Genomic DNA, 27,427 nt, shown 5'->3' on the forward strand with positions numbered 1-27,427 from the left:
TGTATTTCTAAAGATGGAGGCCCAGATTCCCCCCTGGGCACAGCAGAAAGGAGGGGCCGACCTGGGAGCTGGTTACAAGTCACTGAGTCTCTGTCCAACTGTGGCCCAGCTGAGAACAGCCTGGGGGCTGCTGTACTTTGCATCAGCTGGTGGTGCCCTGAGGACCCATCCACCAGCTAGGGATCGCTTGAACAAATCATGGTCTGGCCACACCTCTGCCCTGCAGAGATGGTTGCTTAGGCTATGCCAACTCCTACGCCTGCTGGAACCTTCCTTACCCTGGGGATATCCCCAGCTGGGGGGTAAGGTTAGATTTCTCTTTCTTCCCTCTGGCAGCATGGCCCAAAGGGAGCAGAGGAAGGCAGGGCACAGGATCTGACCCTGAACTTCATAGTGGTGCCCAGACACCAATGCGATGGGCACCGTCCCAGAGAACCCTTGGAGTGAATAAATAATCAGCACATCAGTTGCTAACAGGTCCCTAGGCCGCATTTTCTGACCGCACTTCCAGGTTTCTTTTTGAATCGTTTTATTTTCACTGCCACGGGCTAGGAGAAGTGAAAATACCATTGAGCCAAGATCAGTTGAGAGCTACTATATGTATATAGCTATACATGTACAGTGTACCGGTATATATTACACATATAGATATATAAATATATACATAGGGTTTCCAGGTTTAAGGTTGAAACCAGTCAAACCCAATAAATCCCACTGAGAAACATTTGGAGAAGAAGGTTTTATCAAAAATACCTGCCTAGAATTTGCAATTTTCACAGTCTTTGCGGAGGGAATGGGTAGATCTTAATAGTCTCTCTACTGCTTACCGGTAGCTCATCGCTGTGGCTTGGCAGGTACATTTTGAAAAGCACAAAGGGGAGTTAAGGCATCTAACTCCCACTGATTTTCATGGATCACTCATATCGCTTTGCAGTGGAAGCTGGACATCTAACTCCCATTTGTGCCTTTAAAAACCTCCTCCTCTCACAGAGGGTTCATGTTTTGTTGAATTCAAGGGAGACAATTGCTGGTGGGTTTATTTGTTTATAAACACCGATTTAAAACGGATTTTTTTCCCTTTAAAAAACGAGCCTCAATTGGTCCAGAACATAAACATGGAAAATCAGAAAGAACCGAAACCCAGACCCCTATGTATGCAGTGGCGAAGGAGGGAGAGCCGTACGTATAAGAACTGGGGGTGGAATAAAAAATAAGCTTTGAGTATTTTTTTCAAAATGAAAATGAAAAAGGTACAAACAGGCAGCGGTGTTTGGTTCTGTAAAGCGACCGAGAATGAAACATAACGCAAGATTGGCTAGGAGAGAGACCAGGAGATCACATTCTACATGTCACAATCCAAAGCAACTCAACCAAGATCAATGGAGTGACTCTGGAGTTACCCCTGCGTCACTGAGATCTGAAGCTGGCCCCACGGACATAAGTAGGAGAGCGAGTTTCACGCCTGCATTGCTGTTAAAATAATTGACTCCGAGCGTGTACCTCCAACAGGAGCTCCTGGGAGGACGTGTCCAGGGGACAATGGGGCTGTCTGGTCACTAAGGATGTGGGGTCAAAGCCCATTGATGTAAATGGGAGTCCATTGGCTTTCAGGGCCGAAGTGGCGGGGTTTGGCTGGAAGAGGGGGTTGCACGTATACCGTCGGCTACTGAGTTCAATCTGTGCAGCTCCACGGTGCCGTATTGGCTCACAGAGCGAGCCAAAGAGAAACCAGACAGAGAGATCAGGGCAGGATAGGAAGAGAGGAGATGGTGGGAGGGCTTGAGACCTGGTTGGAGGTACAGGAAAGGGGTGTATGTGGCCGGGGGTGGGGGCAGGCTTCTTGGAAATTATATTAAGGTGTTTTGTTTCTATATGCAATACAGAAAGAGACACACACACACACTGGAGGCTCATGACACCCCAGCTCCTTCCAGCTGCTAAGATGGAGGCAATGCAGCTGTAAGTCAAAAGCAGTCCCAATGTGTAGGCGGAAAGACCAATGAGCTGGAACCTCCACTAGCCTCGCCACACTGAAGTTCATGGAGCTTCGCCAATTCACACCCACCAAAGATCTGCTAAGACAAGGAGCCAAAATGGATTCACACGCCGGGTGGGGTGGGGGGGCGTCAAGCCTTAGGGACGTCTCTTCCCGACACCAAGCCCAATTTTGCTCTCAATTATCCCGCACAGAATCCTGCTGAGTTCAAAGCGAGCTGCACAGGGGTAAGGGAGAGCAGAACTGGGCCTGTTTTGCTGTGCCTGCTTGGAAAGGTGACCTCAGAACATGCTAATACCGGAGGCAGAGCAAATCACGGGGATCCAGAGGGATTCGAGTCACTGAGGTGAGCAGGCCACCGAGATGGCGAACGCACTTCATTGCTGAGATGTGTAAAGTGATTAGTCATTAGTGATTAGCGGAAGAGAGGAACCAGGATCCGAGCTGAGCGTGTGGCACCCAGCAGCACGCTGATGGGGTCCCGGGGGGAGGAATTGTTGAAAATCTAAGCCCTGTGCAGAGCAGAACAACAAAACCACGCAGGGCCCGGTAATGCCTCATTCTGCCCATTGGGCCGCATGCATGGGAATAGCTGGCACTAGGTTGCGGCAATATTGCTTCTGTGCCCGATGCATGTTAGACACCTTCTGAGCTTCAGCACGCAGCACTGGGCGCTGCTCCACATCCCGCTGGAGAGGATGCAGTGTGAGCTGCCAAAGCAATACTCAAGGCTCAAAGCATCTGTTACACAGAGGGGAAGAGAGCTAGGTGGAGTCTCCAGGGATAAAGAGGGCGCTATTCTCAGCTGGTGTCCAGAGGTGCAGCTCCATTGAAGTCTGAGCCAATTTACACCAGCTGAAGGACCTGGCCCTGGGACTTAAGGCTTGAAGTTAGCGAACGGGATCGGCAAAGCTGAGAGAGACTTTTTCACGCTGCTTCCAAACCTCAGAGGAATCTGGGGGGCAAGCAGGGACTTTGAGCAGAGCTCTCACCCAGACAGAGCAGGAGGGAATAAGTGACTGGGGAAGGCGAGTGAAGGGTCTGAAGAAAGGCGATAGAGACCTTCAATGGGATGCTGGAGGACTCCGGAGGAGGAGGTGGTGACAAGAGGAAGCTAAAGCAACCCGCGCCAGTGGGCTGGGAAGCTTCTTCTGTTCTTCACATCTCTCTTCTCTCCTCTTGCTCCTCCCACAGGTGGTTTTCTGGGGGGGGGGGGGGGCAAGGGGGACAGGCAGAGGGTGTTTCATTCTGATGGGGCATGCCCGGGGAAGCTGCAGCTTTCTCACCATCTTTCTGATCCCCCAAGAGATCCAGGCCCATCTCAGGGTGTAATGACATCACTTGTACTTAAATCCGCTCCAAAATGCATAGCTGGGGGAGGACTGTGGCTTATGACAATTCTCACTTCCGCCAGACTAAATCTGGATTGACGCCCCTGAATGTAAAGCAGGGATCCCCATGCAACGGGCATTGCTCTAACCTGCCACCTTTAATAAGACAAATGGCTCAGGTCAGATCCACCCAAAGGGAATGAATGGGATTAACGTAACCAGCTACCTTTAAACAGGAACAATGTCGATCTTTGGGAAATCTAGGACTGCCTGCCAACGTCACCCTCTCTGGCCACCGGGTGTCACTGTGGTGCCCCATAAATGGAACAGAGGCTGCGTTTGTCTGCTTGCAAGAAGGTGGTGCTTTCAAGACAGATCTCTCCTATTGTCCCCGTTCCCCAGAATGAGGATCTCTCTGCTCTACCCATGCAAAATCCAGGGCCCCAGCAATGTCCAGCCTTCAGCACCAGCTCCTGAACTTGACCCCATCGTGCAGGCGTGTTGCAGTGCCATGACAGTTCAAGCTGTCCCTAATGTGTAGAGCCACAGTTAATCCATCTCCCCTCGCCTTGAGAGGTCTCTCTATCTAGCCCCATTGCAGACCCTAGCCCCACAAACTACCCTAAGCTCTGGGCTCGAGGAGTTACTCTTCATCTCGAAACCATCTTTTGGAATCAAAATAGCCGCGTGTATTAGGAAGGACCCGGCTGCAGGTCCCCAACCAGAGCAAAGACCACCCTCTTTGTGGTTTTTCATAGATTCGTCGATTCCAAGGCCAGAAGGGACCATTGTGATCATCTAGTCCGATCTCCTGGGTGACACGGGCCAGAGAACTTCCCCAAAGTAATTCCTAGAGCAGAACTTTTAGAAAACCATCCAATCTTGATTTAAAAGTTCTCAGTGATGGGTGATGCCCATAGTGCTCTGACACAAGGGCAGACTGGTGTGGGCGTGCATGAAAGGGGCACTCCACCAGGATTCCTATAATCCACAGGGTTTTAATGTTGGACCTTAAGGGGACTCCTTATGGTGGCTATCTGATTTGGCGGTGGGGAACTGCTGGTGACCCTGGCTGCCATGAATAGCAATAGGATCCAACACGATGCAGCAAGAAGCTGCCATGTGGTTGAGGAAGTTACTTGTTTGCATGAATCTTCTTCCATGTGAATACGTTCACCCCACCCAAGGGCTCTGCATGCCTGCCACATGCTTATACGGTGTCTGCACCCAGAATCTTCTGCTCAGTGGGGGACCTCTGAGGTTTCATCAGCTTTCATTGGCATGAAGTTGGTGGGTGAGTCCAGTGCCAATGTGGCCCAAAGACACAATGGCTGAGCAAACCCGTTGGGTTTCCCTAGGATCGTCCAAAGTGAAGAGTGAGCTGCTCCAGTTTTGGCCAAGGAGAGGACTTGGAAAGAAGTAGAACCTGACCTGGATTCCCAACACCCACCTCGAATGAATTTTGTGCCCTTGGAAGAGAAGGACCTGAACTGGATCTCGGTGCCCAAGACAACTTGCGTTATTTTGCCGAATATTGCCGCTTTGGGGATGAAATCGCCTTGTCTCATAAAGCAGCTATAATTGCCCCAGATCATTGTCCAGTCCCAGGCCCCCTGCCCCTCCCATCTGCCAGACAGCCCCTCCATCACTGGGTGCTCCCAAAACAAAGCTCACATACCACTGACTGCTGAAGTTGGGAGGAGATGCTGATAGCCCTACAAAGACCAGGTCCACCTGGGGATGGTTCCTATGGCTGGAAGATGTACAGGTACCTGGGAGGGAAAGGCAGTTGCATGCTGGGTATAAGTGGGTGGCATTTGAGCAGGCACCTCTTCTCTGACTTTCACCTAAGGGGTAGGAGTGAAAGGGCCCCATTTACACGAAGGCCTTGGATGCTTATTGTGGCATAGTGCCATCGTGGGGGCACTACAGGTATCTGACAGGAAGTGCACTCCTATAAGATACATGTGGCATCCACAGGGGCGGTACTGGGCTGCACCTAACAGTGGCCGGTGCTCCTTGCAGCTGAGGAAGGAGGAAAGAGAGTGGGGGAGGAAGAGGAGACAGAGCATTGAGGGGTGAGTGGGGTGGGTTGAATGGGGGAACGCGATATTTTCCAAGTGTCTGACATAGACTGGAGTCAATTGTCTGCGCAAAGCCAAAGTCCCGGGAGAGTGGCACAGCTGGGAGAGTTAAAACACGACTGACTGTAGGAGCCGGAAGCACATCATGAGGTCCAAGGGGATGGGCGGTTTCAGTTGGTTGCCGTCCAGGCGCAGGTAACGAAGCCGGGGCACGTTTTCTAGATCTGAGGAGAGGTCTTGGAAGGTGACCAGGGCGGTAGGGCAAATCTGGGTCCCGTTGATTCCTGCAGGGGAAGAGAGAGCATGGCATGGGTTGGAAGAGCCCACCTGATGCCAGGTGAGCGATGCTGAGAGTTTATCTACTCTGCGTCCCACTCATCCACCCACCCGTCTATGGGGTTCAGTGATCACTTCGTGCTTACGGGGCTTGCAAGAGATCTGATTTGTTGCCTCTGGTGCATACCACCCCGTCCTGTGGTTAAAGTAGATTGAAACAGAAGAGGGAGTTCTCACTGCACCAAAGGAAGAGAAAAATTCCGGTGCCCCTCACTTTACACCTGTATCTCTTTGGGTATGTCTGTTCTCTTGGGACGAGCTAGCTATGCATCTGCCTTATTGACAGAGCACATCACTGCAGTACCTAGGTGCTGATGCTACAGTGGAAATATGTATAGGTTTAGGTGCAAATGGGGGGACACTTTCTCCTTTTTTGTGGGTGCATTTTTGCACCCATCGACGGATTTTGGATGCAACTCTAAGTCCTTGTTGTTCTAACTAGCTGACTCTGGGGGCAAAGCGGGTGGCAGAGATGCAATGACTCACGTCTGCACCCGGGGTTCATTCTGTGGGTGGGAATTGTGCCCCTGGACTCGGAGGCTGCACCTCAGCCTGTCTGAAAAGATACCTCTGTCAATGGAGAGCAAGAGAGCAGAGTTGCCTGTCCTTCTGTCAGTGGGGATCTGCAAGCACTGAGCTGCACGTCACCCTAACTCTGGCAATGTGGGCATCCCAAGTCCCCTTTTGTCTACCAAAACATAGGGATCCCTGTTGTTGAATTCAGTGTCTCAGGTGGTGGATCACCTTGCCAAGCTCCATGTGTCAAACCAACCAACAGGCTCACCCAATCTGTTAACTCCTGCATGACACGGCTTCCCTCTTGTGGCACCTCCTCCCCCTACAGACATAGCAGGGTTCATCAGTCCAGCGGGCTTGGATTTACTAAAGAGAATGAGGGATTTCACCTCCCCTGGCTATCCAGATGCAAACTCCAGTCCTTCTGCCCGTCAGCCCCCACAGCTTTTACGATTCCACCAGAGGAATCTTATATCGGCTGTTGGCGTCACCAAATCATCCGAGCACACACAGCCCCAACGGAGCTCCACAGCCACCCTTCAAAACATCAGCCAGGCATTGGAGACTCCACTCTGTCATTAACTCCAGCAAACAATGAGAAGTCCTTGCAACAAGTGAGAACTCCAGCAGGCCACCGAGAAGGTGTGACCACCACCCCTCATGTCTTCTAATTGGCTATCGCAGCTGGGGACTCACTCACATCGGCCTAAGAATATTCCTGATTGGGTGATTTTCCAGGAAACAACAAGCTATAATTTCTCCCGTCCCTGTAGGTAGCTATAAAAATAGCCCAGTGTATTGCTAATCATTGCTGCCATTATGAAGCCATCACAAGAGACAGGAAAACCCTGCAGCTCAAGAGAGCATTAGCCGTGAATAGTTATTCTGGGGCTTATTTTCATGTCTGTTTTTCTTATGCTGTGTGTGCCGTGCTCTGCTGCGATTGCAGGGTGTCTGGGGTGCTCTCAGATTGCATCTGCACTTCCTAACATCTTCTATAGTGGCTCTCTCAGTGATGTGGGGCAGAGAGAAGGGTGCTATGGTAGGGTGGCCTTGGAGACAGAGGTGAATGAGTTCTGTCAGGAAGCGCCCGGAATAATCTGTGCTTAACAAGGGAAAGGTGAGAAATACTGTAGCACTTTATGAAAGGGAGAAAAGAAATAGAATCGGTATCGCCAACCCCAGGCTTTCAAAAATTATGATCCACGCCCCCCAAAGTCAGAAGACTGGCTTAAAAACCATGACATCAAAAAAATTGCTGTTTTTTTTCTGTTCGCCTTCTGTTTGCAAGGGTTTAGGGGAATCACATTTCAGGCTTTTCTCTGCCACCATGAGGGCTAGAAACTTGCTTTTAAAGAAAATAAAAGCAGAGATTCTCACTTAATACATGACTCCAGGAGCTGAAGACTTAAAAAAGCCACCAAATGTCACAAGGCTCAGGATAAAATGCCGACCATTGGCAGCAGAGGGGAATGGAACATGGGTCCCTCTCTAACCTGCAGCATATACCTCCTTAACTAGTATACCATGGCTGTGCTGAATAACTACATCACAGATCAGTCAGCAACTTGAGCCCGAGTTTCCCCGCTAGTTAAAACTTGGCCCAGATTGGCTCTTATTTGGCCTCCTGTCGGTTGCTGCTGGTTCTTTAGTCCCCCGTGGGCTAGTTGCAGTTACTTAAGCAAGGCCTGGATTGGGCCCTTCTGTCTCCTTGTCCTTTTCTCCTGGCACTGATGACCTTCAGTGATGACAACTTAGTTCCACTAGGATTCTCCACCTTCAAACTTTTTGCTCCTCTCGTCGTTTTTTGGATCAAACCCCAGTGTATTCCTAAACTGGATGCCTGTAATCTACTGCCACCTCCCTTGACCACTACAGTTGCTATGTTCCACCTCACAGGGGGCTGCTCTACAGTGGTGGACCATTTTGGCAAATAAGGGCCCAATCTAGAAATCCTTACTCAGGAAAATCTCCCCCTTAACTTCAATGAGAGTTTTGCCTAAGTAAGGACTTTGGGCTTACATCCTTCACTGCTATTGTAAATGGGTTCCCCTGGTCCTTTCACTGATGTGACAGTCTATGGGAATAGCTGCCAGCCATAAGGGTATTTAGATTTTAACTACAGTTTTGGGACTACTGATTTACAAGTGTATAATCCCCTATACTGCTCTGCTACCAAAACTCCATCAGCCCACTCTGCAGCCAGAAATATTAGGAGTTGGGCTGGTTTCTGTGTGTGTCTCTCCTTTGCATGCAGAGACTTTCTGGAGGGAGCTCTGCATTCTTGCTCCCCTGCAGATGTTTTCAACCAGGGCAGCAGGTGGTGAGAGCTCCGATAGCACAAACATCTGGGTCTGCTGGGAACAGGCCTTTGTTATTCCCACTTTTGCTGTGTTTATGCATTTCATGGCCTGGCACCTGTCCCATGAAATCACTGTGCTTCGCCTAAATCCGTGTGAAGCCGTCTCTGATGGAGTTGCAGAGCTGCTCACCAGCATAGCCCTGTTCTCCCTTCATCCCCCTCTGCATCTCCTAGCCCTGCTAGCCTCACACAGAAAGTTAAGCTGTATTGTTTCCATCTATCTTAGGTACATATGTGAGCCCCCCACATCACTGTAGTATCTGAGCACCTCACAGTTTTTAATGTGTTTATCCCTGCGAGGTAGGGAATTATTATCCCCATTTTACAGATGGCAAGACTAAGTGAGTTTTCCCCTATGATCCTGGGCAAATCTGTGGCAGAGCAGGAAATTGAACCCAGGTCTCCTCAGTACTGCTTTGGACCATCCTTTTCCGAAGCACAGGCCCTTCCACCACCTGGCCCCATGCACCCATGTGAAAGGGCCACCAACCCATTCTAAACATCAAGTCCTGTTTTGAAGGGAGTAGAACCCTGTGGGTGGGTTTCACATGGAAAGAAACAATCTCCCGCTGCAAAGAATTGCATCCCCGTGGGACGTCTGCTCCCTCTAGGCCCAGCCACGGCCACATAGGCCTGCCGACCTGCTACCCCCCAACTCACTTTCAATGGAATTGTCATTTAGGTAGAGGTGCTCCAGTTTGGGGTTGATGAAGGGCATGTTGGTGAGCTTATTGTGAGCCAGTTGCAGCACCAGCAGGTTGCTGAGGTTGAAGGAGTTCTTGGGCAGCCCTTTGTCAGAAATCTGATTGTAGTTGAGCCTGAGGAAGGCCAGATTGGGAAATTCTTTGAAGTAATCATCGGGGATGTCCTCAATGTTGTTCCTGTCTAGGAAGAGCTGGTGGACAGCACTGGGCAGCCCGGGAGGCAACTTCCGCAGGATGTTGTGGGCTAGGTTGAGCTGCATGAGGTTCTTGAGCCCCCGGAATGTGTTTTTGTTGAAGACTCCGTCACTCAGCTTGTTGTGGTGCAGGTCCAGGAGGACCAGGTGCTCCAGCTTGTTGAAAACCCCAGAGGGGATCTTGGAGATCTGATTCCTGCTCAGACGCAGCTGCTCCAGGTTGGCTGGCAGGAAGGACGGCACCTCTTTGAGCTGGTTCTTCTCCATGTACAGAAAGACGAGGCTCTCCATCTGCTCCATCACCCGCCGGTCCAACTTCTTGATGCGGTTGTTGTCCAGGTTGACCCACCTCAGCCCCGTGGCATTCTTGAAGGACTCCTCTGGGAGGCTGTCAATGAAGTTGTTCTGGAGATAGAGGTAGTGGATCCTGGGAGGGATGAGGGGCACCTTCCTCAGGTTGCGGCTGTCACAGTAGAGGGCTGAGGGGAAGTCTGGAGGACAAAAGCATTCTCTGGGGCAATCCGGGAAGACGGAGGGGGGGCCTGGTGGCAGGGGCGGAGGCAGCTCTGTTGGCTCGACTGGCTCGGGAGTCGGGCGAGCGGGCTTCAGCCCAGGCTTCCGCCCGGGCTTCCGCCTCTGCCCGTTCACTTCAGAGATCAACACAAGGATGAGGAGGAGAAGCAATCTGAGTGCTGCCTTCATGGTCCAGCGATTCACCTGCAGGGGGCACAACGGGGTTTGTTAAAAAGAGGCTTGTCTAGATACTATGTATCCCCCATCACAGCTGTATCAGCCCCTCACGAACACTAATTAGTTTACCCTCACCATACCTCACCAGGCGGGGACGAGTAATTATCCCCCATTTCCAGATGGGGAACGGCGGCAATGGCTGATCGAGGGGCTTGCCCAAGGTCACACAGGAAGTCATAGGGTCACAGACTTTAAGGCCAGAAGGGGTCACCACAGTCTAATCTGACCTCCTGTATATCCCAGGCCACCAGCACCAGCTGCACACGAACCTAACAACCAAAATGAGAGCCAAGGAGCCCCCAGGAGACTAGACCATTATGTGCCACAGGCCGAGAACCGGTAGCACCAAGGCTCACCAGTGCCCACCACCCTGCAATGGCAGGGAAATGAAAAGTTTGTGAGAGACCTGGCAATTGAACCTAGATCTCCTGAGTCCCAGACCAGTGCTTCAGCAACAAGACCATCCTCCCTTCTTCCTTACGCAAGGTCTGCTATCGTGCTGGTTAGCCAATTAGTGGGGCAGCTCTGATTTCATACTTCATTATATAAGGGCTCCTTCCTCCCACTCAGACACATCTATTGGAGGGTGTGTGTGTGTGTGTGTGTGTGAACACACAACGGTTGTGTGTGTGTGGTGGAGGGAGTGGGGTGAGGAGGAGGTGAAAAGAAAGGGTGAACTAATGCAGAGATGCACACACACAATATATTATATATATAAAACATAAAATGAGATAGGCTTGAACAGATTTCCCCGGTCAGTACAGCTAATCTCTCTCTCTCCAGTCTGTTCCAGTGAGATGCTCCTGGATTACCCAGCCCCATATTACAGACCCAAAAGGTTCGGTGAAGACAAGTGTGTGAATTTGGGGGGGTTACCCAAGCTGGTGCCAAGCAGCGAGCCCCCTGCGGCTCACACGTCACCGTCCATCACCCCGCGTTGCCTAAATCGCTGCACACTGTCACGAACTCTCACGAGGACAATGCCTCTGAAAGGCAACCCGCCGAGTGGCTTTTCATTGCTTTGCATAGCAGCAGGTTTTCAGGCTGGGGCGGCAGAGCAGTTCAGCTAACCCCCCCCTGCAAGATGCCCCCCTAGATCTGTGGACAAGCAGGCTGTTACTCCCTGGATCGGGCCCCTCATGCTTGTGCACAGAACCTGTGGAGCAACGAGAATCACGCTTTGTGCCGTTGGCCCTGTAGCCCGTTAATCTGTTCCGCTCACTGGGGCCCATTTCACACAATGGCTTTTTGCTTGGATGTATTTCCCTGGGGTTTACTCCTTGAAGCAGTAATGTGACAGGAGACACGGAAGGGGCAAGGCACAGTTCACTTCATTCTCTGTGTTCACTTTTATGAACATTGGGGGGAGGGGAGGGAATGTGGCTTCAGAGCACTATTCTCATCCATGCCACCGGGTCACAGATTCGGTTTCGTTTTGGAACAGAAGCTCCAGGAGAACGAGATGGAGTCCCACATCGCTCAGACAGGATGCACAGAGATGGACCTGAACGATGGAGAAGTTTGCATTTGGCTCCAATATGATTTTACACGGCAGGGCACCCAGAGATCAAGAAAAGGCACTGCTGGGTTCAGTGCTGAACTCTTCTGTGAGCCCCCCCAATCACTGTAGTACCATAGCGGAGATGCGTTATGGTAGCGTGGGCTGGACGAGCGGGTCTGAAGGTGACCCACAAAATATGTGGGGCCAGAGTCTCAGCTGGTAATTCAAAGTCGCACCTGGGCTGGCTGCAGTGCAGATAAACCATTTCACACCAGCCATTTTATATTCCAGGAGCGATTTTCACCTCTGTCTCTTTACAGATTATTCTTTCCCCCACTCTCCCCCAGCAAATCACTTTGCTCCAGAGAGTATTTTGATTGAGCTGGGTCAGTGTTAACCATTGTTTCACTCTGCTTGGCTCTTATAAAGAACCAGCAGAGAAGAGAAAGTCCACTGGGGCGCCGTTCAGGCAAAGCATTGCCGTCAGAGTCACTGGGATTTAAAACAGGCAAGTGTGGATGGCTCAGATTTTTTAAGGTATTCAGAGGTAGCTGTGCTCAGGACACCCCATCAATGTGCCTCAGTGCCTAGATCCCTTTTGCAAATAAGATTTAGATTCTTCAGTCAGTTAGGTGTTGCAACGCTGACACAGCGATGCCTAAATGCCTTTAAAAAATCTGGGCCTAAGTGCTTTGCTGAATTGCGGCCGAAGGAGAGAAGTGAAGGCAGGGGTCAATCTGCTAACATGCTTAACAGGCAAAGGAACAATAGGAATTGCCATGCTGGATGTTCCTTCTAGTTTGGCTTCTTGTCTCCAATAGTGGCCATCGTCAGTTGTATCTTTGGAAAGTGTGTAACCCTCCTAATGCACAATTATGGAATAACCCACCCAAAGGGAAAGTTTATCCCCAAACCTGGGCTGTTTAATGCTTGGCTTGTTCCCTGAAGCACGAGGCTAATCGCTCCTAGCAGGCTCATCTGTGGCTTTGATCATTAGATCTACGTCTGACAAAGGATGTTCTATGCCACGAGGCCCATCATAAACCAACTTCTAGTGCACAGAGCTCACTAAGAACTGGCGTGTTGAAATGGGTTTGCAATCACTGAATGTATTAAATATCCAGAGAGGAGGAAGCTAGGTAGAGGTCTTGAAGCAGCAAGCAGTACAGTGTAAGCTATTTGGCAAAGGATAATGTAGCGCACAGAAGAAGAGAGGAAGGGAAAAGTATACCCAGTGGCTAGGATGTGAATGACAGATAGCAAGGATGAGTGATATTTTCTTGGCTTCCCTGGGCCTCCTACCACAAAAAATCCATGCCAGTTTTGAACAATAATTTCACTTCAGTTTCTAAAGATATTTTAACTGCAGTGCCACCAAGTGACAGTACAGAATCCTGCACCATAGATTATATGAATCATAAAGACACATGGTCATGTGATCATTAATTTATGAGGCTACGCTTCCGTCAATGAACCGTGACGGAACATTATAAGTTTCAGAGTAGCAGCCGTGTTAGTCTGTATTCACAAAAAGAAAAGGAGGACTTGTGGCACCTTAGAGACTAACTAATTTATTTGAGCATAAGCTTTCGTGAGCTACAGCTCACTATTATAAGTGTCACCAAAGAGACTGACTGCATCTTCAGAATGCACCCAGCGGAAACAGAACCTTGATGCGGCGTGTTTAGGTTTGTGGCTGAGCCAGAAGTCAATGAATCAGTCATAAATAGGCTAAATGATGATAGCGGCAGACCAGCAGCTGCTGGTGGGCTGGTAAGGACTGATGGTCTTGTGTTTACATACTGGACTAGAATGGAGGTGCTCTGAGAGACAGTAGTGTGATTTCATAGGATCATAGATATGTAGGGCTGGAAGGGACCTTGAGAAATCATCAGGCCCAGTTCCCTGCGCTGTGGCAGGACCAAGCAAATCTCTAGACCATCCATGACAGGTGCTTGTCCAACGTGTTTTTAAAAGCAAGCTTTTAGAAGTGGTTGGAGCACTAGACTGGGACTCAGGAGACCTGGGTTCTATTCCTGGCTCTGCCACTGGTTTACTGGGTGACTCTTAGGCAAGTCACTTCATTGCTCTGTGCCTCAGTTTCCCCATTGGTAGAATAGGGATGATAATACTGACCTCTTCTGTGAAGCGTTTAGATAATCTACTGATGAAAAGGGCTATAGGAGAGCCAGGTATTATTATGAGTTCAGTTTCCACCTCTGACACAGACTCCTTGTGTGACCATGGGCAAGTCCCTTGATCTCTGTGTATCCACATTTATACAATTGGGGTTATAAGCCATCATATTTTACAAGGAGGCTGGAAGCCTGAATTCACTAACGTTTGGGAACTGCTCCGATATTATATGATGGGGCCATGTAAGCACCTAGGTAGGTAAGGAACAGTGTCAATGATAACACTATACTTAACACTTCTATAAGATTTTTCATGTGTGTAGCTCTTTACAAACATTAAGCGTGCGATTTTTCAAAAGCGCTCAGCGCTGGCTCAGCTCTGCTCCACTGACTTCAATGGGAGCTGAATTAGGCCAATGCCCTTTGAAAATCCCACCTGTACAATTCTCGCAGACCTGCTCCCCACCTCTAAGCAGGTGGGCACATATGAGTATATCCCCATTTTACAGATGAAGCAACTGAAACATAGCAAGGTCAAGTGACTGGCCAAAGGTCACACAGCGGGTCACTGGCAGAGCCAAGAAGAGGCCCCAGGAGGTCCCTAATCCCCACGGTTGCACTAGGTCCATCGGACCACGTAGTCTTTCTCCACCATGTCCCATCTTTTACAACTAGCGTTAGCCCAGTGTGGTATCGTTAAGGTGACGTACAGAAGAGCTGAAGAGGCCCAGCGATTATGGCTGACAAGTATCAACCTGTGAACAATGGTTTTGCACAGAGACATAATTGACAACGAAGACAAAGACAACGTAGGAATTGCCATACTGGATCAGACCAGGGGTCCATCTAGCTCAGTAGCAATGAGCAGACAACATCAGCCACTTCAGAGGGAGAATCCCAGGACGCGATAGAAAAAGGAGCAGGGACAAACTGATCAAATTCTCTCCCAGGCTGCCAATGGCAAAGGAAGGAGGTAGCAGGACATAGGGAAGATCATGTGCATGAAACGAAGCAGAATAGCCTTCCTGAGCCCCTGTCAGTGGGCAGGGCTGGAGGATGTGCAGCTGCGTGGAGTGGAGACCAGAGGGAGAATGGAAAGGAGATCCATTGTGCCACTCCTGCTTACCTGCCCCCTCACAGCCCAGCTGTCTGTAAGCCAGATGAGGCAGCAACTTGGCCAAGCTACTGCCAATTGTCTGGCGTGCGACCGGAGGGAGAAGAGGAGGGCTTCAGAGAGGGCTGAAGGCAGAACCCCTTGTGTAAAGAACGAACAAAGCAAGATGTGCGCTCCCCATCCTGCTCAGCACTTTATCTCGTGCGTTCAGATGTGCGGCGCTCCCCGCCCGCGCCAGGATCCCACCTCACTTGTTAACCCCAGCTGCAGCGCCCCTGCCACGCAGCCCTGGGCAGGACTTCAGGAGAGCCCTGCAAAGACAACGCTCAGAGCCTGGGCGCTGGGGGATGTGTGCACTGTGACAAAGCTCCTCCTCTGCCTCGGTGGGTCCTGCGCTTCCTGGCGGATTTGCTCGCCTCAGAGATTCACGGCAGCCCTCAGTTTGGCCACTCTTGCTAGTGGCTCAAACCTGCCGTCCACTCAGCTAACCTCATCACTGGCCAGCATAGGGGGAACGGAGAACAATCCCCACAGTCTCTGTGTCCCACCTAGTAGGTCAGGACAGGGCAGATCCCTTTCCAATTTAGACCTTCCCTTCTGGTGTTTCTCACAGACCAGGTCAACTCCTCCTGTGTGTGGTCAAGAGTTGGGGGGATGGAGGGGAACCCGGGCCCATCCTCTACATCAGGTTCCAGCCCAGGGCCCTGTAGATAGCAGCTGTCCACAGTGTTCCCCGTATCAGCTGTGTGACAGCTACAACTCCCTGGGCTACTTCCCCATTGCCTTCCCCCCAGCACCTTCTTTATCCTCACTGCAGGATCTTCCTCCTGAAGCCTGATCACGCTTGAACTCTTCGCTCCTCCAGCAGCCCGCCTTCTCACTCCCTGCTCCTGGCACGCCCCCTTACTAACTGATGGGAGGTCCTTTTTAAAACCAGGTGTCCTGATTAGCCTGCCTGCCATAATTGAATCTAGAAAGTTCTTAATTGGCTCCAGGTGTCTTGATTAGCTTGCCCGTCTTACTTGATGCTGGCAGGTTCCTGATTGCTCTAGGGCAGCCCCTGCTCTGGTCACTCAGGGAAATGAAACTTGTTCATCCAGTGGCCAATATATTTGCCTTCGACCAGACTCCTGCACCCCCCTGGTCTGGGTCTGTCGCAGCACACAGACTTCATTTGCCTCTCACAACGAGCCCCGCGTGGTACGGTGCCTGCTCCATACCAACTGCACAGACAGGGGCTGAGACAGGCCCGTCCCATTCCCATTCAGTTTGCAGCAGGGAAATGTCAACAGCATCAGGCGAACAAGCTGGCAATGAGGGCTCACGTGGCTGCGAAGCGGAAAGGTTTGTCAGCGCTTGTCGAGAAATGGAAAATCCCCCTGGGAAACAAGTCCTTCTGCCCCTTTTCTCTGGCAAGGAAATTGCTTCCCAAGCAGCCGTTAGCTTCTTCTCCTCCGCCTGACACCACCAGAGACAGCTCCTGCGACTGGCGAGATTGGCATTGCATCCTGGCCCAGGCTGAGCCGTCTGACTTAGAGACGTCGCAGCAAGAGCTGCGGGGAACCTCCCCCCGTGCAGGCAGCCTCCACCAAGGGCTCCTGGCATATTGGACCCATGGACAACTTGGCTCCCTTTGAAATACCTCTGCCCAGCTGACTGGATGCATTCGTGGACTTCTAAACAGTTGACTCTCTCCATGAAGAGATTCTGGGCTTTCTCCACCCCCTCTTTTTCCTCATTGTTTCTCTTTGTCTCTCTTTAACTGGAGAACCCTTGCGGGCCTGCTGCTTTCAATCAAAGTTCTGGCAGCTCCGGGGTTCCAAGAAGCTGCTGAGTATTAGGTGCACCATTGTCTGGGGTCGGGCAAGAGGAAAACATTGAGTGCCGCAGGGAACTGACAAATTCATCACAGGGATATTGTCTACATCCGACTACCTCTGGTTTCCCCTGACCCCCCAGTACACATGCTCGTCTTTTCAACCCCATCTCTCTTGTCGGAAGCTGTTTCCCGGGACTCCAATCCAAAATTCCGATCTGGATTTTAAAAACCACAAAGGCTGTAGGTGGGTGGAGTGGGATGGGGAGGAGGGTTGGATTTGGGATTTTGGTTTAGCCCGTTATGGAGGGAGGCGCCAGTTGCAAAGCTGGGATGTGTATTTCCTCCTTGTGTCTCTTCACAGCTGGGATTTTGGTTCAGGCCCCTCTTCAGTTGTAATGCTTAACTGTTGACATCATTCCATGGCAAACGATTGTGATGTTATGCAAGAGTTAATGATCCCAGGGCAGAACCCAGCAGAGAGAGAGGCAGGCATGAGGTGGGGGACAGGGTTGTCACTCAAGTGAACATACCAGAGCTGGTTGAATAACACGGAAAGAAGTTTCCAAATATTTCTGTGAACAAACCCAGTGTGTTCGCTCTGCTCCTATCACAGGGTCATGCCAGTTGCTGGGCATGAGGGAGTGTTGGTTTATTTCTGAAATTTTTTAGGAATCCACATTTCAATACAGACAGTTCTTGGCCCAGAAATTCAGCACTGAAAGTAGCATCTTCATTATTTGCTCTATGTCACAGCTGAATAAAAATGTCAGCAAGCAGAAACAATGCTATCAACCTATTGGAACCAACACTCCACTATTTATTGAGGGTAACTACTGTGCATCTATCCATTATATGTATTTCAGATGACCATCACCATGCTATCTGAGCTGCTACCTGGTGCCTCAGGTGACCAATCCCACACAATGAAGAGTTAAACAACCCACAAGATGAAATTTTTCCCCATAAACTATTCATAAATGCATTCATAGAAAACTGGGTCAATTTGCAAACAATTCGCAGGCACAAGAAGGAGCTACACGCACAGTAAATGTTATGTGGAATGAATAATCCAGCCAGGTCTTAAAAATACCTTCCAAAAGGAAGGCATGTGACAGAAATTTGAGATGTTTCAACAAATCTGAGGCCACTTCGAACTTTATAGTTGCCTCTAATATGTTTGGATGTTTAAATCAATTGTCTTTGGCCACGCTTGTGTCTTGGCTTTCCATCCACATTCATTTGATTGCAAGGAAGGAATTTCAAGTCACACGCACAAGTTTACATGAAAACCAAATACTAGATTTGCACTCCCAATTGTTGGCACGCAAGTTCCTCCAGTCAGGGAGCAGTAACAATAGCAGGTGACCTTTCTGACCAATCACAAGTAGGCAAAACACCTCGCTTTCTGAAAATTTTCATCAATCCCTGTCAAAAAAAAGTCAACAATGCACTGGCTGAATAACAAGTATATTCATGACACTTGCTAACTGCCTGTGGGAAAGGAGTTAAATTCATTGAATAAAGTAGTTCAAGTTGCCACTGAGCTGCATTTCATGGCCTTTTAGACCTTCCATGCGAAGAGTGGGGAAAGACAGCCCCCAATCACCTGAGATGAAGCATTTGCTCCATGCAGAATAGGGTCTATGATACACAAATGAGCAGTTCTGATTCTGTCCAGTAGGGGGCAGTGATGTGCACAGCCAGCTTGTTACAAAACGTGGTGCCAGGGATCATTTTCTATTTGTTTCAGCGAGAAAGTTTCCCTTTACAGCAGCTCCCTCCATTCACTGCTGCTCTGTTGAGATCCCAACTTCCTCCCCCTCCGTGTGCGCCTGAGGCCTGATGACCTCCTCCTCCCCATCCTACAGCTATTTAGCATTTGTGATGAACAGACTAGGACAGAGCATGTGCTTGTCCCTTTAAAACAGAGAGGGTGACCTAAAATAAGAACAGCAAGCTCTCTCATTAGCCATCCCTTTTGTCTATCAGTTACGGCCACTAATCAGTCACCCGCTGGGTTGACCAAACAGGCCTCCCAGTCAGCTGGTTTGATAACCCTAAACAAAACAGGGGTTTCCTTTATTCAGCTGGGCTGGAGAGCTGAAGTGGCAGAATCGAGTATATATTAAACATGCATCCGGCATGCCTTTAAAGCAGTGATGGGATGAAGGAAAGCGTGGCAAGCGCTCTTACTCAGAGGTCCCCAAAGTACCTTTAAAAACAGAGACCCGATGCTAAGGACCAATTCTCCTCAGAGGTTTCGGAGTGAGAGTTTAAACAGCAGAGTACTCGTGCTGGGCTGGAGACATCATACCACTGGCTAATCCAACCCCGGGGACTCAGCTGCAGTAGCCTTTTTCTGCAGGGAAGGTTTTATGCTCATGCATACGGATGGGGTGTGCCCTGTGTGGAAAGTAGCTAGGATCAGCTGGCTGGATAATTCCTGGGTTATTGTATCAGAAAATCCTTGCTTGTGCTCTTCAGCAGCACCAGTGTCGCTCTTTGATCCGTCCCTCTCTGCCCGTGTCTCCTTCTGCAAACAAACCGTAGCCCCCCGATTTGAGAAGCGGCCGTGTAAGCAGCAAGCATAGACCATGTATTTCCGTGAGTGCAAATGGGTGTTCAGATCCCCACTTAGATGCCACAGAAATTTCCCCCTCATCTTTCCCCATTTAGGTGCAGAGTTTACAGTGGGTGCCATATCCCCCACCCTGCTGTCGTCAGCAACCCCAGTATCTTCCTATCCTTCGGCCACCACTGCTAAGGAGCATATGTTGAGTGCTAAGGAAGCCCCCTTTGGCATCTGTGCTCCCAGCGCGTCAGGCTCACCCCACACCCTTTCCTTTCACTCTGTCCCTCGGTTGCCCCTGGCGTCACACCAGAACCCCTCTGTCCAGCAGGCTAAATGGCTGGATCGTCTGTGCTGCACACAGAGTGGAACTGGCAGAGCAGACACAAGGAGATCATGGGATCGGTGTTTCCAAAGCAAATACAGCGCAATTCTTGAGACACCCTCTTTGTTACGCACTGTCGGTAATTCAGCTCCTCTGCTTTCTCTCGCTAAGGATTGAGAATTTGCCATCCAACGCCCGCCTTATCTGCTCCTCCAGATGCCCCTCTCTCCCCAAGGAGGAGAAAAGCCTCCCCATTGCACTTAGATCTCTCTCCTGGCACAAGTGCTCCAGTAGGAAGGACAGTATGGACAACACGCCGCAAGAACCGTACTCCCGCGTAAGGGCCGGGGAAGCAGCTTCAGTGCAGTTGCGTGGCTAGGACAGGACAGTTGGGATATGGAGTGTCTGTGATTGACAAAGGAGATGAAAACAATGCCTCTGCAGCCATCTTGGGTGGTTTGCCTCGCACTGCAGAGCAGGGAGCAGAAGCCAAACATCTGATAAGGGTGGGCTGGGACCTCAGCTTCCTTGGGACACATTTACCCTACAATGGCTACAGCGACAACACCGCTGCAGTATGGCCGTTTCCTACAGCAACGGAAAGGTTTTCTCCATCGATGTAGCAAATTCGCCGCTACAGTGGAGTTAGGTCGAGCTTACTACAGGGTGCAAAATTGTTCACAGCCCCGAGCGACGTGGCTAATCTCATTTTTAGATGTAGACCGGGCTGAAGAAAACTGCTTCTCTGTCTCAGGCTACCACCCCTACACTGAGTCACAGCAAGGCTGAATCTTCCCCCCTCCGCACCACACAAACACACACCCCCTTTCCCCAGGCCACAGTTCTCAGTCCACACAGGGAAGATTCTGTACCACACAAGTCTCTGCTCATTGCTATACACAGAATCTCTTTCCTAGGGATTCAGTTAGGGTTACTATCTTCACACTTCATTCTCTCTCCCACCTCGGCCAGAACAGGGACTAAGAACCTTGGTCCTCATGTCTCCATATTGTCCCGGTGCAGTGTCAAATCTACGCATCAAGGAATGGGTTAAACTTCTCCGAATGCCCTGGAGTAGAACTCTCTCAGTTCTATACCATTGGGACAATCTGGGCAGGGGAGCCTGGGTTCCTTTCCCTTGGAATGATCCAAATATGAATGCAGCTTGGGTTCTGCCCTCTGCGTGTTGGCATCGGGGATCTAGCTTCTGCAATTCAAGTCGAAAACCCCAGCTGACTGAAGGAAACTGGAATGCAGTGCAGCCCCCCACACCCTTCTCAGAAAAGAACTTGATTCACTCCTTCCCAGAAAAACAAAACAGTGTGTGTTCTTTTTCCATCTCTCTGTTTGGAAAGGGGGGGTTAACACCCAAGCCACCTCCACCCCCAACTTGAGATTGCAGCGATTTCTGGAGTTCTCTCCCCCCCACCCCCTGCCCCCGGCCGGGAAACTCCTACCGAGCTTTTCTGAGATGTGATCTGAAACAGCAAATTTATGTTTAACACATAGGAAGAGGAATTAACAAATGCTGATGTCTGCTGAGAATAAAACTACTAAAGTTTTGGTTAACTGCCACCCAGTAAAAGTCAAGACTTTGTAGCAGAGGGAATCTACTCCTCCCAATATCCCTTCTACACTTCTTTTCTGATGCAGGGCAACTCCTGTTCTGCGCTTGCATTAAGGTGGGCAGCTTTCATTTAAATAGGCACCTTGGTTTTTGCATTTCCAGCTGAGAAACTAGACATGTGTGAGTGTGTGTGTGTGTGTGTGTGTGTGTGAGTGAGTGAGAGAGAGAGAGAGAGAGAGCGAGAGCGAGAAAGAGTGGGTGTGTGAAAGGTAGCGGTTGAGGGGATGGAGGGGGGAAGGGGTTCCCGAGTTATGCTTCCGTAGAAACAGTCTACAGCATCTGCAACGATCTTACACATGGGTTTGTCTTTTTGCTTTGCAGACCTAAAGATACCCTCTTGCCTCTTCTCCCTCCCCGCCAACAAGTTTTACTTTTGAAGAAAGAAAGAAAGATCCAACAGCTGAACTAGAAAAGAAAAGAAAACTTGTGTGAAGTTTCACAGAAGTTGGAAAGTGAACGGTAATATTAGCCCACTGATAAAGGAGGTGGCTGACTCGGTTGTAAAAATCAGCCCAGGTGACAACACTCTCCAGTAGAACACATGTCCAGAGCTTACCTGTGTGCACTGCCCCTCCTCCTGCCTCTCTGTTATTAATCCCCAGGAAAGTTTCTCTCTGCCCCTCCTCCTCCTCTTCCTCACTGCAGTTCAGCTCTGACACGAGTGAGCCTCCCTCTAAGCTCTGTGTGTGTGTGTGTTTTCCCTGGTTCTGTTCCTCCAAGGTTCTCTCGCAGAGGGTGGGTGGGAGCGAGGGAAGGAGGGAGGGTGGGAAGGAGGGAAAAATGACAACAATAACGTCTTTATCTGGCAGCCAAGCGCCTCAGGATTTAATCCGCACACACGTCCTGCCTACCGACGGACTCGCGTTTAATAACATTTGCCTCTGCTGCGGAGGCAGTTGAGAACTGTGTTTTTAAACAAAGCTAATTAACTAATAGATGATTTTTTTTATTTTTTTTTTTTAGAAAGACCTCATCTTTCACCATGGCCTGCAGTCAGGAAAGCACTTAAACTAAGCACATGTTTAACTTACCGCACATGAATTGCATTCAGTGGAAGCCAAGCACATGCTCAAGGTTATGAGGATGCTCTCCTGAATTGGGGACCTTCAGTTTTCTCTGCATCCTGCCAAAGGCAGCCAAGCAATTGCTTGGCTCTTGGGGCCGGCTCTCACACAGCAGGGAAAAGTCCTCCAGGCTTTACTGCCTCCCTGATTGTTATTATTTACCTTAAATCCTCTTGGTATTTAATAAAAAGAACCAAGGAGAAAGAAGGGACTTGTCGTGCTTTTTATATGAAAAGGAAACAGCAGCAGACAGAGTTTGCACAATGCAACTTAGCCTTCCGCCACCGTTACCCTGGAGGGGACCCTGTCCATAGATGGTGACAGCCACCCCGGGGGTCCCAGCCCATAGACCAGCAGCCCCCGACGTGGACCCGGTCCCAAGTGCAGGAGGAAGTTCTGAAGGGCATGTAATTGATAGACTGCAACAGTCCCATCGGACAACCAAACACTAATATAGACCAGATAGCCCACCATAGGGATACAGACCGATACAGCCCCCCTAGGGGATCCAGCCCATAGCCCAGTTCAATCCTACAGGAAGAAGCAGTGCTGAAAGAAGGAGGCCAGTGGGCTGTAGTGGGAGGGCACTGGACTGGGAGTCAGGAGACCTTGTCTTTATTCCCATCTCTCCCCAGTGACTTACCGCCAGCCCCTTTGCCTCTCTGCACCTCGCCTTCTCCATCTGCACAATGGGGATCACAATACTGCCACTCCTTCCTGGGGTGCTTGGAGAGCTAGAGATGGAAACAGCTAAGGTTTCCCCAGAAAGAGTTCCTAATCAACAGAGCATGGCAGCCCCAAGAGGGAGCTGGCTGACAGCCAGGGAGTGGAACCTAACCCTGCTGATATAACCCTGAGAAGCTGTGACTCAAAATACTAAATACATGCAAGAATAAACGTTATTATGTGGGCCTCTAAATGATGCAGATGAATGGCCTGATGGGCCATAGGGCTCCTCCTGAGCCCTAGTGCCCCTGCATGGAAATACATACATAGGCAGTCTGTAAAGTGCCCATTCGTTACTCTCTTCAGGGTGGACCTACATACGAAAGCAGGCTATGGGAGTCTCAATTCAAAGCGAAAAGGACACGGTCAAGTCCTTTGGTCCCCAAGCCTGGCCCGTCTTGCAATATTTCTCCAACAGGGAACACCCCTGTGGTTCTAAATCTTAAAATCCCTCGCTCCACTCCTAGGAAGATCCATTTCTTTACTCGTTTCCTCCTTGGCTGTCACAATTCCCACTCCCCCTGAGGGGCATCGGTGAAAGGTTATCCCACCTGACAGCGGTTTAGGGGTCCCTACAGGCAATGACTTGACCAATGTCTTGGTCCAGCTGCTGGTGGACATGTGGCCACATTATTAATTATTATTACTATCTCTGCGCAGTAGTGCCCACTACATGCTAAGAGCTTCTCAAGCACTCAGGCAGGATGGTCCCTGCCCCAAGGAGCCTGCAATCTATGGATGATTTGTATCCCCTAAACCTCCTTTACAACTGGCACTAATTGCTCGCCTAGCAGCGGTCTCAGCGGAGAGGCCAAAGGACTAATGGGGCATGGAAACCGACCCCCACTTCTCAGGAAGATTCCTTCTCTCGGTGCGGGGTTCATCCCAATGGCAGGACCATGCAGGGGAAGCTGGCACTGTTGCTGCTGTTCTGTGCATAATTAAAGGGCATTCAGCCCCCAAGGTGGTCAAGCCTGTGTCTTTCTCCTGCCCTGCACTTCTCTCAGCTGCAGTAGCACCAGCCATTAGCAAAACCGAGAGCTCAACCCCCTCCTATCTCCAAAGTTCCAGCGTGGTGGAATTCACAGTGTTGGTTTAGCCTCCGTAGGACTTAAACAATAGTTTACATGTTGGTTTCAGAGTAGCAGCCACGTTAGTCTGTACCCTTCAGGTAGTTGAAAGCTGCTATCAAATCCCCCCTCACCCTTCTCTTCTTCAGACTAAATAAGCCCAGTTCCCTCAGCCTCTCCTCCTGTTGTTGGTTTTTTCTCACTATTTTGAAAGAGGGTCAGGGTGGACATTGCCAGATGGAAAAAAGACAAAAACAATAGGGAAAGAAAATATTATTTTATGCCATGGAGCTTTATATTGAGCACTTCAAAAATGTAAAAGCTCCAAAAAGCAGCCAGGATGAATCCCTTCCTAAATTCCTCATTGAAGGTCATTTCTGTTTGGAAGCAAAATAGGACAATCTAATGCAATACTATTGCTTGGAAGTACTACAGGAGTCCCTATGGACCCCATCCAAGATCAGGGCCACATTGTGCTGGGTCCTGAGCTAACATATACTAAGAGACAGTCTCTGCCCTGAAGCACTGAGTCTAAACAGACAAGAGGTAAAGGGTGGGTGGGAAAACTGAAGCATAGAGAGGGGAACTGACTTGCCCAAGGCCAGCGACAAGGCCAGAGCCAGAGCGGGGAATAGAACCCAGGTCTCATGAGTTCAGTGACCTAACATTCTCTCATTTAAAATACTACTAAACTCATCACTTGAAAACAGCTGACCTGAGTGCATTGACAATCTTACAGGCACAAATTTTGCTCTTGACCAGAGACTCTGTTTGTCAGTCTGGGTATTACGTGTGTGTCTCGTTGTGGAGGAACGAGGCGATCATCTTGCCAAGGTGAAAGGCATGAAGGAAATCAGCTGTTGTGAATCGGCACATATGAGTCGGGGGAAGGGAGGGTGGTTCTTTGGGGATCCTCAACTCAGAGGCTTGCTGCAAAGTTTCCCAGGGGTTGCCGTTGCTTTTCCATCATTGTGTTTTTCATGCGACTCGGCTCCTCCTCCAGAGTTGGATGGGAAAAAAGATAAAGGGGCAGGGATGGGAGGGGACGTGGAATGAAAAGATGAAAAGTCAGCAGGGCGTGGGGGAAGGGGAGAATCAGCATCTGTCCTTCGTTCAATAAAGCTTGCAGAGCAAATCGCCTTCTTTACAGTTTAAACAGCTCCTCAATAACCTGAGTTAGAGAACATGGGCTGGCTGGCGGTGCTGGGGAGAGAGTCCAGCTCCCTGTTATAACAGCAGCTCTGTCTCTGTCAGAGCGGTGTCTTTCTCTCTCTCTTTCTATTGCACTCACACGCTGTGCACAACTCCAGCTCCGCCACCTCCCTCCTGCAACCCGAATGAGCTATGTATGTAGCACATCCTCCGTGCAGATGGCAGGCATCCCTGGGGGTCTGTCAGTGCACTGCATCTGGATGTAATTTGGGGGCTGCCGACTCTGCTCTTCATCCCAGCGCTAATTCGGAGCAGCAACCCATCCCCTCTTTGAGCCCCTTTCTAATGGGTTCCAGGACAGACCACTTCCTCATTAGGAGCCACATGGGAGACACTTGCATTAGTTAGCCCTAGCCAGTCCACCAGTCACTCCCAGTCTTATCCTTAGTGCCGCCCATCCCACTCCGCCCCATTCTGGTCGATAGTTATTGGATCCTTTAGCTTAGCCCAGCCAGCCCCCTTCAATTCATTCTAGCCCAGCTGATCCAACCCCCGTTAGCCTAGCCCAGCCCAGTCCACTTTACTCTAGCTCCCAACGAAGGCTCAGTTTTGGTGCCATCATTCCACCTTCCCCTTTCCTTGAAGTTCCACTTGGTGGATTATGTCACCTCTAAGCACCATGAACCAGATATTCTCAAATCTGAACCGTCCTGTGCCAGTCCACTGGTCATGCCTTGGCAATCACGCTTTGGCCTAGAGAGGAGTCCTGCCTGCCACACGCACGGCTATTTCAGTATAAATCAAGCAGCTCCAGAGTCACATAGACCTGTCGTTCAACTCGAATCTCTGATCTACAATGCACAGGGGATGCTGCTTATAGTGAACGCGAAAAGAGCCAAGTGCCGTGCAGAGCGATGCAGGCTGAAAGCGCAACATTGTTATGATGATCCTGCCTCATTCAGCGATGCAACAGGGCGATCCATGAGCGTGTCTACACTGCAGCTGGGAGCGAGGCCTCCCGGTCCAGATAGAGAGATTTGTACTAGCTGGGCACAGGCTCGCAGGCTAAAAACAGCTGTGGTGTGAATGGTGTGACTCCAGCAGAGCCCCGGGCGAGGCGCGCGAGCTCAGACCCAGGCGTCTGTAGGCTTGAGAACCTGAGCTGCAACATCCAAGCTGCTATTTTGTGGGCGCTAGCTTGAGCCCCCCTCGTGCAAGACTGTCTGGGCTGGGAGGGTCGGCGCGACCCTGCAGCGTAGCTATGGCCTGCGAGACTCCTGGGATGTGCAGGAAGCTTTGCTGGTAGGTCAGCAGTTACCAGTTCCCCTCTGGGTCCGCGAACCCAGCATTAGGGGGCGCAGTGCTGCCTTTTAATTGAGACATAAAAAGTGAGGCCCTGACAGCTCATGGCTTTTCAAGTGCCCCCTTTTCCTGCCTCAGTAGGGGAGTTAGCTGAACGCCAAACTGGAGAGTGCCATTCTGGCTCCCGAAATTCCCCCTACAAGTCCCAGCTGGGAGCACAATTCTTTTTCTCCTCCTAGCCCCAACCTGTTGCATTTTGTGCCTGCTAAGCAGTTGCCTCATTTGGCCACAGAGGTGGCTGCATTTCTGTGGTGGGTGAAGTGATTACCCATTTATAGCATGTTCTGCGAGGATCCTGTGCACAAAAATCGAAGCGCGACGCTTGGCAACGCGCAGCTCTCTGTTTGGGAGTGAAGATGATCAGTGGAAAAAATTATTGCTTCATAATAGAAGGATTCCACTGTAATAATTCATAGCACGGACATGCAGCGTGATTTATTTCCTTCCATCCGTTAACCCCCTGGATACTTCACACAGCATTCGAGAAGCAGAGTGGGGAAGGGAGGGGCTTGCTAGACATGCTCATTTGCATGCTGCTTCCCAGCGTGCTTTACCCAGCTCACATGGAGTTACCCACCGATGGAGGCTCCCTGATGTTGGCCAGGAATGTCCCATGTCCAAATATCACGGAATGTAGGAGCATCCCAAAATATCCTCGGAGCCACCACAACACGCCACAAGCTCCTCCGC

At 50.2% G+C, this 27,427-nt stretch overlaps 1 protein-coding gene across 1 annotated transcript; it reads right to left on the reverse strand.

Moving 5' to 3' along the window:
* Positions 1 to 1,238: 1,238 nt before the first annotated feature.
* On the reverse strand, positions 1,239 to 22,249 carry LOC102938557 (proline and arginine rich end leucine rich repeat protein). The gene is made up of 3 exons (XM_007065128.4): positions 21,920 to 22,249; positions 9,286 to 10,240; positions 1,239 to 5,695 (listed from the first exon to the last, which is right to left on the reverse strand). The coding sequence occupies exons 2-3, from the start codon at positions 10,223 to 10,225 to the stop codon at positions 5,520 to 5,522; spliced, it is 1,116 nt and encodes a 371-aa protein (XP_007065190.2). The 5' UTR covers positions 10,226 to 10,240; positions 21,920 to 22,249; the 3' UTR covers positions 1,239 to 5,519.
* Between the last annotated feature and the right edge of the window lie 5,178 nt (positions 22,250 to 27,427).

Source organism: Chelonia mydas, chromosome 21 (genome assembly GCF_015237465.2).
Source record: "Chelonia mydas isolate rCheMyd1 chromosome 21, rCheMyd1.pri.v2, whole genome shotgun sequence".
NCBI classification, from domain to species: Eukaryota; Metazoa; Chordata; order Testudines; family Cheloniidae; genus Chelonia; species Chelonia mydas.